The following is a 13,483-nucleotide window of genomic DNA, read 5'->3' on the forward strand; positions in this document are numbered from 1 at the left end:
CTGACAAACTAATTAGAAATTACTTCGAGTCAAATTTTTTTTTTTTTTTTTTTAATTATATGGCCACCTTTTACCAAGCCAAGCTAAGTTTACTGCGATTTGGATAACACAGGCCGAGCATGTGTTATTTTAAGCGTCAAACGTCTATGTTATCGTGGCGTACCTATAGTATGACGTCTAGGTACACAAGGTTAAACATGTACTAGTGAAGGCAAAAATTAACCAGTAATCTGATGTTTTCCCATCAGGCGAAAATAGCAAGGCAAGGGTGTCCAAAACGTCAACATAAACTAAAACAATAAAATATAATTAAGTATTTTTAAATGGACCTTATTAATGACCGATCAGTGCAAATGTTAACGTAAAAAGTCATATTTTAGAAAAGTTGTTTATTATAATTTGGATATGTACATATTTATTGTGCACAACATTTTAACAACAGAGTAGGGAAATCGCGCTTTACATCAATTACCTACTTATATCACCCAAATCTCTCTGCAGACACCAAGCGCATCTGGAGCATATCCCACAGGACATTGATTTGGCACACTTATAACATTTCTAGAAGAATACTCGAAGATGTTGACTGGTTCCACCATTTCTTGATTTATCTGATCTTCAACGTCAAGGGCTGGGTCCTCTAAAGGTGACAACCTATAAAGATAAGACCCTTATTAATAACCGTCGAAACTTGACTAATGACTCAGATATTTAGGTACTTCCTTTCTATCATAACAATAATAATATATAATTAAGTACACAACACTTATTATTATTGGCTGATAAGGATAAAAATATTCAAATATCGATAAAAATGACAAATTACTTTATATATTGATACCACAAAATATTACTATATACGAGTAGGTACTTGTGTTATTTAAGATTCGAATACTATCAATCAGACTTTAATTTTAACTATAATTGGTACAAAGAATATTTTTAAAACAACATAATTTAATATATGTCTTTGTGATACACTGTGGGCGAATCAATAAATGTACGTAGCTCTTTAGTACATGTAATATATGGTACTCATGTTGTGTTAAAACTATTACACAACAAAATGAAAGTCTCAGGTAAGTGGATATCAATAAATCGGTCAGTAACTTTGCGGTTCCTTTGTAAGTTATAGTTTCAATGTCATATCATATTGGATGAATGATACAATTCAATAAAATATTAAAGAAATAGTTTATGGGTTCTCACTTTGAATTGATTTTGATCCAAATATCACGGCATGCTCCATTTATATATTCTTGACCAGGGGGGCAATTCGGTGGCACCGTTATAACGTTCAGGGGTGCAGGAGTTACGTCAATATTTTCTGATCTCCAAACATCACGGCATGCTCCATTGATATATTCTTGACCAGGGGGGCAATTCGTAGGTACAGTTATTACGTTCGCAGGTGCAGGAGTTACATCAATACTTTGTGCTCTCCAAACATCACGGCATGCGCCATTGATATAATCCTGACCTTCTGGACAATTAGTGGGTACTGTTATTACGTTAAGAGGTGCAGGGGTTCTAGCAATATTTTTTGCTCTCCAAACATCACGACATGCGCCATTGATATATTGTTGACCAGGAGGACAATTTGTTGGCACCGTTATCATGTTCAGAGGTGCAGGAGAACTTCCAGAATTATCTGCTCTCCAAATATCACGGCATTCTCCATTGACATATTCCTGGCCTTCGGGACAATTCGTAGGCACCGTAACAACGTTTAGAGGCGCGGGAGTTCTTCCAATGTTTTCGGCTCTCCAAACATCACGGCATGCTCCATTGATGTATTCCTGACCAGGAGGGCAGTTCGTTGGCACCGTTATCACGTTCAGAGGTGCAGGAGTTCTTCCAGAATTATCTGCTCTCCAAATATCACGGCATTCTCCATTGACATATTCCTGACCTTCGGGGCAATTCGTAGGCACCGTTATTACGTTCAATGGGGCAGGGGTTCTAGCAATAACTTTTGCTAACAAAACATCAGCACTTTCTTTAAAATTATGGGGAGGATGTGCAAAGCTTGTCGCCACAAGCGCAAAGAGGAAATATAAAAACATATTTATTTTATATCTTTGGCTATATGCATTGGTGAGCAACTAAGAACATACTGGTCACGTAAGTAAATCTAATTGGTATTTAATTACATTATCTGATCAGACATGACGTTACAGATAACAGGGGAATCTAAGGTAAAACATCTTGCCTGATAACTGATAATTAGCGCAACAACAGGTACCTAAGAAGGTATAAGATGGTACCTAAGTAGATGAAATCTAAATGGCTCGAAGGTTTAGCAACTACTGATGGTTTGGTAATTTTAACAACAGGTGTTATACACGTTGATCCACCCATTCTACCGTTCTTGCCAATTAGAAAATAATCTGCTTGAACTATTGAACTGTAGTTTAACTAAGTTTAGTAGGTAATGCCTAGCTTTGTGCTAATTTAAGTCAACATGTTCGGTACCATTAGTTAAGCGTAAATACATACCTATATAATTATAAGTAAGTACTAATACCTATGCATAGAAATGTATTCATTAGATTTTAATTACAGGTGAGGAGTCACTTATTTTAATGTTTGTGTAAAACGAAGATCAATCCTGAAACTGTGCATATAAAAACAAGCAAATATTGAGTCCAGTTTTCGACAAACCGTTCGAACCGTTCGAAAGAACAAAAGAGGTTTGTATGTGCCTTGGCATAACTTTTTATGAAAGTAGCAATTCGAATTCCAACTGGCAACTGCCTATATGGTGATCCTTTTTTCCCTGGGTTACCCTAAGATTTATATCATAACGTAAGCATGGAAAAAGCACTTATTTGTTTGATAAGGAAAGCACTGCCAATATACCAACAAAGTTATCTGATTGCATTCTTTGATTCAATGCGCAATTTTACTGCCCAGACGTTATAAATATTATTGCATATTTTCCTGCTTTCTTTTTATTAATATGAAAATTTATTGCAATGTGTGTATCTACGATATTTTTTTACCAGTAATTAGATGTAGGCACAGATTTCGATATTCAGTAGATGAAGTAAATAGCACCATTTGTATGGGAACCAAGCGTGCCGACTTTTTAGCTGTCACTGAGACGTCACGCTCGGCATTTAGTGATGGGAAAACCTAAACGATTCAAAGACACCAATGCCGCTCCGCCCCGCAACAATGCAGCCGTCTCTCTCGTACACATAGATTTTATATCTGTGGGCTCGCTCGCTCACTCCCCGCTCCCCTGCAAACTATCCCAAAAATCGAGTAGTATGACAAAAAGATTCAAAGAGGGAGGTCACGCTCACGTCACGCTATTAAGCGGTTTCATTCTGTCCACGCTTTTGGATACCTTCGCGTAATATTAATATCAAGTAAGTATTTTAAATATATTTGTTGACATTTTATAGAAACAAGAAAGATTGTTACCATTGAAACGCATAGTAAGAGACATAATCAATTCAGATAACCTAAAAATCGCAAATCGATTAACATGAATGGTATCGATTTTCTGACAGACGAATGATTTTCAACGGAGTGATTGAATAATTTTTGAATTAAATTTCAGAAATACATTTATTTAGTCGAAAAGCGGTTTTATCTTATACTTTTCCTATATGTTTACAGTATAGGTTAGGTACCTATACAGTATCAGTTTTAACTTTGTAAGCAAGCAGAATCATATTTAACTTTTTGTAGGCTATGGAAACAGCAAAGTCTCAAAAGAAAACCAGGGAAGACATTTTTGAAGCCAAAAGAAAAGCTAGCCGAATACGTCATGAAAAACCAGTTTTTCCTTCCCGTGGCTGCAATCCATTTTTCTTTTACGACCGGATCATGTGGGAAACTATAAGAAAGAGTGTTTTTAAACGTTATACTTATGTTGTATATGATTAAAATTATAATATTTTCACCACACCAACTGATAAAAACTCTTGATTATTTGAAAACGGATAGCAAAAATTTCATTTTATCCACAAGAGTGCAAAGTATTTAAAAAAAAAATGTAACTTGATGTCATAAGCTAGCTGGTAGAATTTACTAATATGTAAATGATAATTTTGAATCATACATATTGAATAAATTGATGGATTTTATTTAAGTAATTTGATATTTCATAGTGAGTAATTCGATTCAATTCGTGTTGGTGTAGTGAAAAATAATTGTGTTTTACTCGGTGGCAAAGTTTGTTCAACCTTCGTGCCTTGAAACTAGAGTTTGCATTATCCGACAGATTTTTAATATTCGAATAATTCGGATAATACAATTTTAATTATTCGAATATTCGAATAATTCGGATAATTTCGGATAATTTATTAAAGGGAACAAAATTAATGTTACAAGTGCGTATAAGCGTGGAATTGATAACGGCTGAGATAGATGAGCGCCATAATGCGAAATTTACCTACATTTTTATTTATTTTTTGCGTAAATCAGCAAACTGTAGAAATTAAAACACGCCTAGCTCTCTATCTTTAATTCTATGACTAGAATCTTGTAATCAGATAGTGAGCTGTTGATATAAGACAGTTACTAGTAGTGATTAGTTAGGTGTTAGGTATAACGAGAAGTTTTTCTGACAACACCTTTACCTTGGATATGGATGGTAGAGAGGATGGCTTCTGTAGAGTGGAACGTGATACAACATCATTGGATATGATGATGGTTATAGGGCCATACAGCGTTGTCATATTATCTGACGTATCGGATGATGAGGCTCATGGGTAGCTCTCTGATGTCTTTTGATACTAGGTAGCCTGCTCCAAAGTTCTTCATGCTTTGTCTGGCGAGGGCGTGACATTCACACATTAGATGTCTGACGGTCTCTTCCTCTTCGCCGCACATGCGACAATCTGTGTAGTTAGCGTGTCCCATCTTGGCCAAAATTCCTTTGATCCCGTAATGGCCTGTGGACACCCCCGTTATAATTTGGAGTTGTCTTTTGCCTAGCTTTCCTAGCTTTTTGCTCCATCCAGATTCTACCCTTCGCATAAAGAGCTTTGAATCCTTCAGACCTACCAGGGCATCCCACTCTTTTTGGTGATTAGCCTTTGTATGGTCTTTCATAGCCGTTTTAATGGTTCCTTGTGACGTTGTCTTCAGACCTGGCCTTGGCAAGTTCATCAGCATTTTCATTGCCAATGAAGCCTTCGTGCCCCGGTATCCATACCAGTTGCACCTTGTTTTGCTTTCCAAGCTTGTTAAGAGCTTGGATGCCGTTTAATACCAGTCTAGAGTCAACTTTGGGCGATGTGAAGGCTTTGAGTGCCGCCTGACTGTCGCTGAGTATATAGATATTCTTTTCTTGGGTTTGTCTAACTATATTCTTATGTACACAGGTAATTATTGCGTATGTCTCGGCTTGAAAGACAGTGGCATAATTGCCCATGCTGATACTACCACTGTAGTCACTAGTCATTTGCATAAATGCCTACGCCCGTACCAGATGCCATCTTGGACCGGATCGGATACTTAATATAAAAAGTTGAAAACTCTTTTCGTAGGCTCTAAACAAAAGCGTCCTAGTTAGGGTCTTAGAACAGGAATGAGGAAAGATATTGGTACTCGTTCAAAACAGAATAACCAAAAAAAGAGAAGACTAATTAGTCGAAGACACTTCCTATCCAGGTGTGGATCATTTTAGGCCTTAGTTGCACAGTGGCTGGTACCAAAGTACCAATGGAAGGGGAGAGGTGATAAATAAGTAAGTAAGTAAATTCTTTATTGTACCACCAACACAAAATATACTAGACATAAAATTTAAAAGAATGAAGAAGGAGGAGGTACAAAGGCGAACTTATTTAAATATTCAAATCCAAAACGCCTCAAATTGCTCGGCAGCGATTTTATGGGTTTTAGTTTCCAAGCTGATCAGTAGATCGACTATGATTTCAAAGTATAAGTAGTAATTAGACCGATTTTTGTGTATGCATGTAACTAAGGACTTAAAAGGAAAATGCCTTATATTTCTTAGTGAAGTGGAGGGAATTCTGGCGAACTAAATTGCCATGGAACTGATAACAGCTAAATTCGGAGTGAGGCGCTATATTTCAATTTCAAAAAAACAAGGGACCAGGAAATCTAGGTATAAATCTCCCTTATTAAGTACGGTTTTACAGATAACTTCACGTTAGCTATTAGCAGTAATGAAAGTAGGTTGGGGTAACGTTTTCATACTAAAAAATAATACTTGAACGTTTTTCTGTTTTTTTTCATCATCCAATTAATCGAATATTTGATAAGAACTGAGTGCGTGGGGTGAGGCATTCTTCTTACTTCTTATCCACGAATGCTTTCTTTGTTTTGTAAATATTAGTTTGATTTTGAAGATAAATAGGTGTTAACTTGTTAGCAATAACATGGTCCGTATTAAGAATTGATCGAAATTGGTTTCAGTAACGTCTATCTATTAAATATATTACTTATAAATAAAAAATAATGTTTATAGAAATTATCCGTTTATCCGGATAATTTCACTTGGATTATTCGAATATTTTCGGATAAAAATATTGGCGGATATTCGAATAATTCGGATATTCGAATATCCGGATTGCAAACCCTACTTGAAACCCTCACAACGCTCAAGATTCCACTTCTCGAACCACCACTTCGCGGTTTAATATTGGAATGTTTCGCTTGCTCGAGTATCAATATTGGCACGTGCGGTTAAACAACAACTTTGCTCCTTGTAAAACAAATACGTAACTATTTTATTAAAATTAGAACACGAGTATAATTATTTTTATTAATAACTACTAAATTGTGTTTTGTAATAGACAATAGTGTTTATCATTCGTCTGTTCGATTATCGATTACAAACGATTATTGATATTTATTGTAGAACGAACAACACTAGTCGCTAAATTTGACGGACGAATGAGAAATGGGCTGTACTACGAAGTCGAAGCGATACGCGAGAGTATCGCTAGTCTCATATTCATCATCTCTTTAACACACATGGTCGATCAAACGCTTAAAGCAAACGCAGCAATGCAATGTAAACGCCGGTTTGTAACGTAATTCTATAGTTACTTAGGTACATCCTTGGACGCATAAATAAAAATACGGAAAAAATTATTAAAAATGAATTCACGCACAATATTATTTAAAAATTACTTACGTGTGATGGGAAATATGTTTTTGTTTTTGTGCGCTGGAAATATTTGGGCTGGTGCAGTTAATTATCATGCAATGAGGCATTTTGTATTTTTTTTCTTACGTGCGGCTGCAACAGCTGACGTATGTGGACTGTCATTAGAAATGGCCATCTCAGTGGCTGCCACTGAGTTCGGACACGCGAAGTAGATACATTTGCTTCTTCTAGTGTATATTCATTTCTGTGGATGTAGGTATCATTATAGATTAATACAGGTAATCAAAATCATAATTATTACGTTTCTTGTAAGTATTAAAATTTAAATTATTTAACTAATAATAAAAGCTAAGTAGGTACGTAACATGTCGGTGTAAGGCTACCATGAATTTGAGATTGACAATACCTACACTATTGTTTGAGCAACGTATACGTACTAGCAAGTAAGTAAACATAACAAATAAATATTTGAGGGTAATTCTAATTTTATCTTACAGAGTTCTATCTAGTCTATTTGTTCGTAATAAGTACAGTCAAGTAAAAAATATGGGTGTAGGGTGTAGGTACACATCTTACTCAAAAATATGCCTCATAGCATCTTAGTCCGGTGTAATAAGAGCGTAGTACCATATTTATGAGTCGATGTTTTCGATAAGTACATATTTTTACACTAGAATGTACGAGTACGAGTATGTCGAATTTTGAAATTTTCTTTACAGTTATTAAAATTCTTAATAAAAAACCGGCCAAGTGCGAGTCGGACTCGCCCACCAAGGGTTCCGTACAAACTTTCAATGATTAAAATAACCATACTACTCATACTCATATTCATTTATTCATTCAACGCCATTTTACACGTCAAGATTTGATTTAAAAAAATAATATTTATACCATCACATGTGTTAGCGTAGTTCGGAACGTCCCCGAGCTGACAGCTCGGCAGTGGGTGGACGAGAAGGCTATTCTAAATTCTTACCTACATTAACAAAGATGGCTACCGCCCTGGATCGTAGCAGCGTCGGTCTAAGTGCTGTCATACATTTTACGTGGAAATAAATTAATAATTCAAGACTCAGTGCGTTTTACTGTTAATAATTCAGAAGTGCGATCTCTGAATTTCATGCCTACGTAGTATTTCGGTCAAATTAGTTAATAATCGAACTGTTTGAAGAAGCGTCATTTGCGCGCGAAATGGGCGCGTACGCACTTTGGTAAAATAATGGTAAAATGCATTAAGTTTTGAGTCGCGAAGTGTTTAAATGGTTTGTTGAAAAGTTATTCAATAAATGTATGATATTTTCATAACGAAAAAGTACGCAAGTACAACAAAATTGTCGCCTGGCGACTGCGGTAAGTTACGAGCATGAGTCGAGGCAATAATACTCGATTACGAATGTGTTACACTGGTTGGATGTGGCTATTACCATCCCTGAATACAGGTATGTTCAATTGTTCAAATACGTGAACGTTTTCTGTCAAGAAATTGTAATAAACAATTACGCACCAATAACCTAACGCGTAAGATGATAATGGACTTTGATCCTTATTGTGTGAAGTCCAGTAGATAAATACTAACAGGAATGTACATTTTGAAGTTGGTGTATATCATTTGGTGTGTTTCTGGTATGAAACTTATACATTATTATTACATAAATGCATGCACAACATGCATTGGTATTTATTATAATACCACTCTAGTCTTAGAGTGGCTGTGCTGGTTTTGAGCTTAATTTACAGAACAGAAATGATAACTTCAACTCCATGGCATACCGGTGTTTGATGATGGTACAAATATGAATGCCTTGGGACAAAATGATGTGAAACAAAATATCTGGATGTAATAATCAACATGACTGAGATCCCGTCCCAGCCTGATGTTGGCTTACAAGGTAACAAAGTGAACTGCTTATGGATAACAAAGCAGGTACTACTCTAAGATATTATGTTTTATACATGTTTAGAAATAATAAATATAAAATGTGTACAGTGAACTCGGTGAACATTCACCTAAAATGCGCAAAGTGTGATATTTCATTAATTATGGGTTGCACATGGTTTAGTTTGTGCTGTTGGGAAATTATACAAGTGATCATAATAAAATTGTGTTACACAATAATTATTGCAAGTCAAGGAGCAAGGGTTTATGGTTTCAAGTCTAAGAATAAGTATTCTTAGTAAGTGTACAATATATGAAATTGGTATCTTGAAGATGAGACTATCTTGATGACTGTGATGTGTATTGAAGACTGATTTCAATATTGAATAATGATTATGATGTGTTCAGTAAAGTTTTAGTAACCACTGAGGTAAGGTAATGTGAATGTGAGTGTAATATTGCTGAAGGTTTACCGGAGCCATATTAGACAAGTTAGCTTCTCGCCTATCAGCGGAGGAAGTTATAGCATGATATTTAAGTCATTTAAAATTACATTTAGTAAATACTTTCAATTAAAAAAAAAATGTATGATGTTAAAAATAAAAGTGGTTGGCACTTGATAGTACCTAATGCGGTACAGTAATGTTGCCGATGACAACAGTATTGGTGACTACCCGAGACTACAACAAAAATTCAATGGTCATTTTATTATGATCCCATTTAAGTTTAATTGATTGATGATTAATTATTCAGCTTAGTACCTCTTAGTGAAAGGAGTGATTTTATTATTACATTGTCATTTATTGACTGGCATGAAGGAAATGTTGTACCTTTGCTGAAAGTATAGTAAGTCTGTTGGTGTGATTTTGAATATTGTTACTATTTCTTACTGTTTGATTGTTTTGAGATGTGTGTCTGTGTACTCTGTGTGTGTGCTCACATTATGTTTACAGATATTACTTATGGTGTAATATTGACCTGTTTAACAAATACAAGTATAAGTTCAGCAATGAGTGTGGAATTGTGGATTCCGCAAGAGGAATCATGAGAAAACTGACCGCTACCTGTTGAACAGTTGTGGGAATGTGAACACATCTCAAATTAGTCTTAAAGCAAAAGGTATGATGAGGTGTGCCTATAAGAAGTATTTATGCAGAATATCAACAAAGTACACATGTAAAGTATGGGTATTTATTGTTATCAAAGTATTGTTTTGTGTTGTGAGCATGTCTGTGTTTAAATGTTCACAGATAGCAATTGTGGTGGAATGTTGGCCTGCAAAATGCAAAATGTGATACTAATAATTGCTGCTTGGTTCACAAGAGCAGTAGTGTGGATTTATTAAGCATTTTGTAGTCAAGTGTTTGCAACACATGTGGACAGTTTTACCAGCAGAAAATAATAGTGATGAGGGTGTATCCCTGCACAATTAATACAGTATACTGATTTACTGTTATCAAAGTACTACTTGTCTTTCTGTGTGTGTTTTTACATTATGTTCACAGATAGTAAATGTGATAGAATATTGGTCTGCACAATGTGAAATGTGACAGTAGTAGTCACTGCTTGTTGCTGCTTGTTTCACAAGAATGGAATTAAGGGTTACATTGATAACCTTGTGGTCAAGTGTTTGTAACACATGATCAATGAATGGCTAGTACAAAATAATAGCAAAAGGGGTTTATTCATGCACAATGGATATGGTATGGTGATTTAATGTTATCAAAGTTGTTGTATTAGTGTATGTTTACATTATGTTCTTTGATCATTGTGAAAGTGGAATGAAGGCCTGAACAATGCAAAATGTGACTCTAATAGTTACTGCTTGCTCCACAAGATAGAAACAGAGGATGAATTGATCATAATTATTGTGGTCAAGTGTTTATAACACATGTTCAACTTACAACAAACATATAAGGGTTTTATTCATGCAAAATGAGTACCTATGGTATGGTAATTACTGTTATCAAAGTATTATTTGTCTCTGTGTGTGTTCTTACATTGTGTTCACAGATAGTATTTGTGATGGAAAATTGGCACATAAACTAAAGCAAGCATGGAGTTAGCTGGTGAGGCTGTTGTGTAAAGTTCATACAAGATAAAAATAAATATGCTTGTTGAAAGACTGTAAACGTATTTCAAGTGGGAAATAATGGTGAGACGGATACTTAAGGTTGTTGTCCATTGCAATTGAATCAGGTGAGTGTGCTGTAGTCTGATTTTGACAAAATTATTAATCATGGTGATCTTTATACAAAAGGTTAACTAAAGTATTGGGTCCTTTACTGGACCGATGGTAAGATATGATTGATTTAATTATGCTGCACAAGCTGCTAAACTGCACATGTAATGATTTGCCACTGTAGGCGGTACTGTATAATTTATATTTCCCAATTAAATATTGGAGTAAGTTATGTATTGTTAAATGCTCTAACACTGTTGGTGGCTAGATTTTATGAACAACATCTGGTATGAGTACCTAAAGGAATTAATGTCCAACTGAAACTAAGTAAACATGGATAATTTGAAGTCTGAGTTTCTGGATTTTGGAATCTTTTCAAAGCTGAGTAAAATATCAGTGTAATGGAACACGGTAGTATTATATGAAACAACATAAAGCCAATGGTGCTACATGATTGTGTGGAACAATTTACTGCTTTTAGTATGGTTTCAGAGGAAACATATGCAAGTATGTGTTCGGTTTGGAGTATTGCTGGCATTGCTGCTAGTGAGAAATGCTGACATGGCTGATGCGCGACAAGGCATGGTCGCGGTTGCCAATGAGAAGTACTGAACAGTAAGCTGTCAGCGTGAGACTCCCAAGAGGATGAAGTAAGTTGTTTTCACACGCCTCTGGGCGGTGATGCCTGTAGTCACGACGCTTGTTGCGGTGACATGTGTTTTCACACGCCTCTGGCGGTGATGTCTGTAGTCACGACGCTTGTTGCGGTGACATGTGTTTTCACACGCCTCTGGCGGTGATGTCTGTAGTCACGACGCTTGTTGCGGTGACATGTGTTTTCACACGCCTCTGGCGGTGATGTCTGTAGTCACGACGCTTGTTGCGGTGACATGTGTTTTCACACGCCTCTGGGCGGTGATGCCTGTAGTCACGACGCTTGTTGCGGTGACATGTGTTTTCACACGCCTCTGGCGGTGATGTCTGTAGTCACGACGCTTGTTGCGGTGACATGTGTTTTCACACGCCTCTGGCGGTGATGTCTGTAGTCACGACGCTTGTTGCGGTGACATGTGTTTTCACACGCCTCTGGCGGTGATGTCTGTAGTCACGACGCTTGTTGCGGTGACATGTGTTTTCACACGCCTCTGGCGGTGATGTCTGTAGTCACGACGCTTGTTGCGGTGACATGTGTTTTCACACGCCTCTGGCGGTGATGTCTGTAGTCACGACGCTTGTTGCGGTGACATGTGTTTTCACACGCCTCTGGCGGTGATGTCTGTAGTCACGACGCTTGTAGCGGTGACATGTGTTTTCACACGCCTGTGTGCGGTGATGTCTGTAGTCACGACGCTTGTAGCGGTGACATGTGTTTTCACACGCCTATGTGCGGTGATGTCTGTCTGTAGTCACGACGCTTGTAGCGGTGACATGTGTTTTCACACGCCTGTGTGCAGTGATGTCTGTAGTCACGACTCTTGTAGCGGTGACATGTGTTTTCACACGCCTGTGTGCGGTGATGTCTGTAGTCACGACGCTTGTAGCGGTGACATGTGTTTTCACACGCCTGTGTGCGGTGATGTCTGTAGTCACGACGCTTGTAGCGGTGACATGTGTTTTCACACGCCTGTGTGCGGTGTTGCCTGTAGTCACTGGGTTTCTCGCGGTGACGCCTGTTTCATTAACGCCTGAGTGTGGTGTTGCCTGTAGTCACTAGGCTTCTCGCGGTGACGCCTGTTTCATTAACGCCTGTGTGTGGTGTTGCCTGTAGTCACTAGGCTTCTCGCGGTGACGCCTGTTTCATTAACGCCTGTGTGTGGTGTTGCCTGTAGTCACTGCGCTTCTCGCGGTGACGCCTGTTCCATTAACGCCTGTGTGTGGTGTTGCCTGTAGTCACTAAGCTTCTCGCGGTGACGCCTGTTCCATTAACGCCTGTGTGCGGTGTTTCCTGTAGTCACTACGCTTCTCGCGGTGACGCCTGTTTCATTAACGCCTGTGTGTGGTGTTGCCTGTAGTCACTAAGCTTCTCGCGGTGACGCCTGTTTCATCAACGCCTGTGTGCGCTGTTGCCTGTAGTCACTACGCTTCTCGCGGTGACGCCTGTTTCATGAACGCCTCGTGCGTTGTTGTCTGTAGTCACTACGCTTTTTGCGGTGATGCTTGTTTCCAAGACGCCTTCGGGTCGTCAATCACGACTTGTCTGTAGTCACGACGCTTCTTGCGGTGACGTCTATTTTCAGGACGCCATGTGTGGCGTTACCTCCCATGATGCTTTGGGCGGAGAAGTTCTGTACCTACTGTGTGTGCCAGACTGAGAGAAGTGGATAACGTC

General features: G+C 37.7%; 1 protein-coding gene across 1 annotated transcript; it reads right to left on the reverse strand.

Moving 5' to 3' along the window:
* Nucleotides 1-374: 374 nt before the first annotated feature.
* On the reverse strand, nt 375-2,118 carry LOC125227961. Its single transcript, XM_048132379.1, has 2 exons — nt 1,210-2,118; nt 375-654 (listed from the first exon to the last, which is right to left on the reverse strand). Exons 1-2 carry the CDS (start codon nt 2,064-2,066, stop codon nt 477-479), a joined length of 1,035 nt encoding a protein of 344 aa, XP_047988336.1. The 5' UTR covers nt 2,067-2,118; the 3' UTR covers nt 375-476.
* Nucleotides 2,119-13,483: the final 11,365 nt, after the last annotated feature.

This window comes from Leguminivora glycinivorella, chromosome 7 (assembly GCF_023078275.1).
Source record: "Leguminivora glycinivorella isolate SPB_JAAS2020 chromosome 7, LegGlyc_1.1, whole genome shotgun sequence".
Taxonomy (NCBI): Eukaryota; Metazoa; Arthropoda; class Insecta; order Lepidoptera; family Tortricidae; genus Leguminivora; species Leguminivora glycinivorella.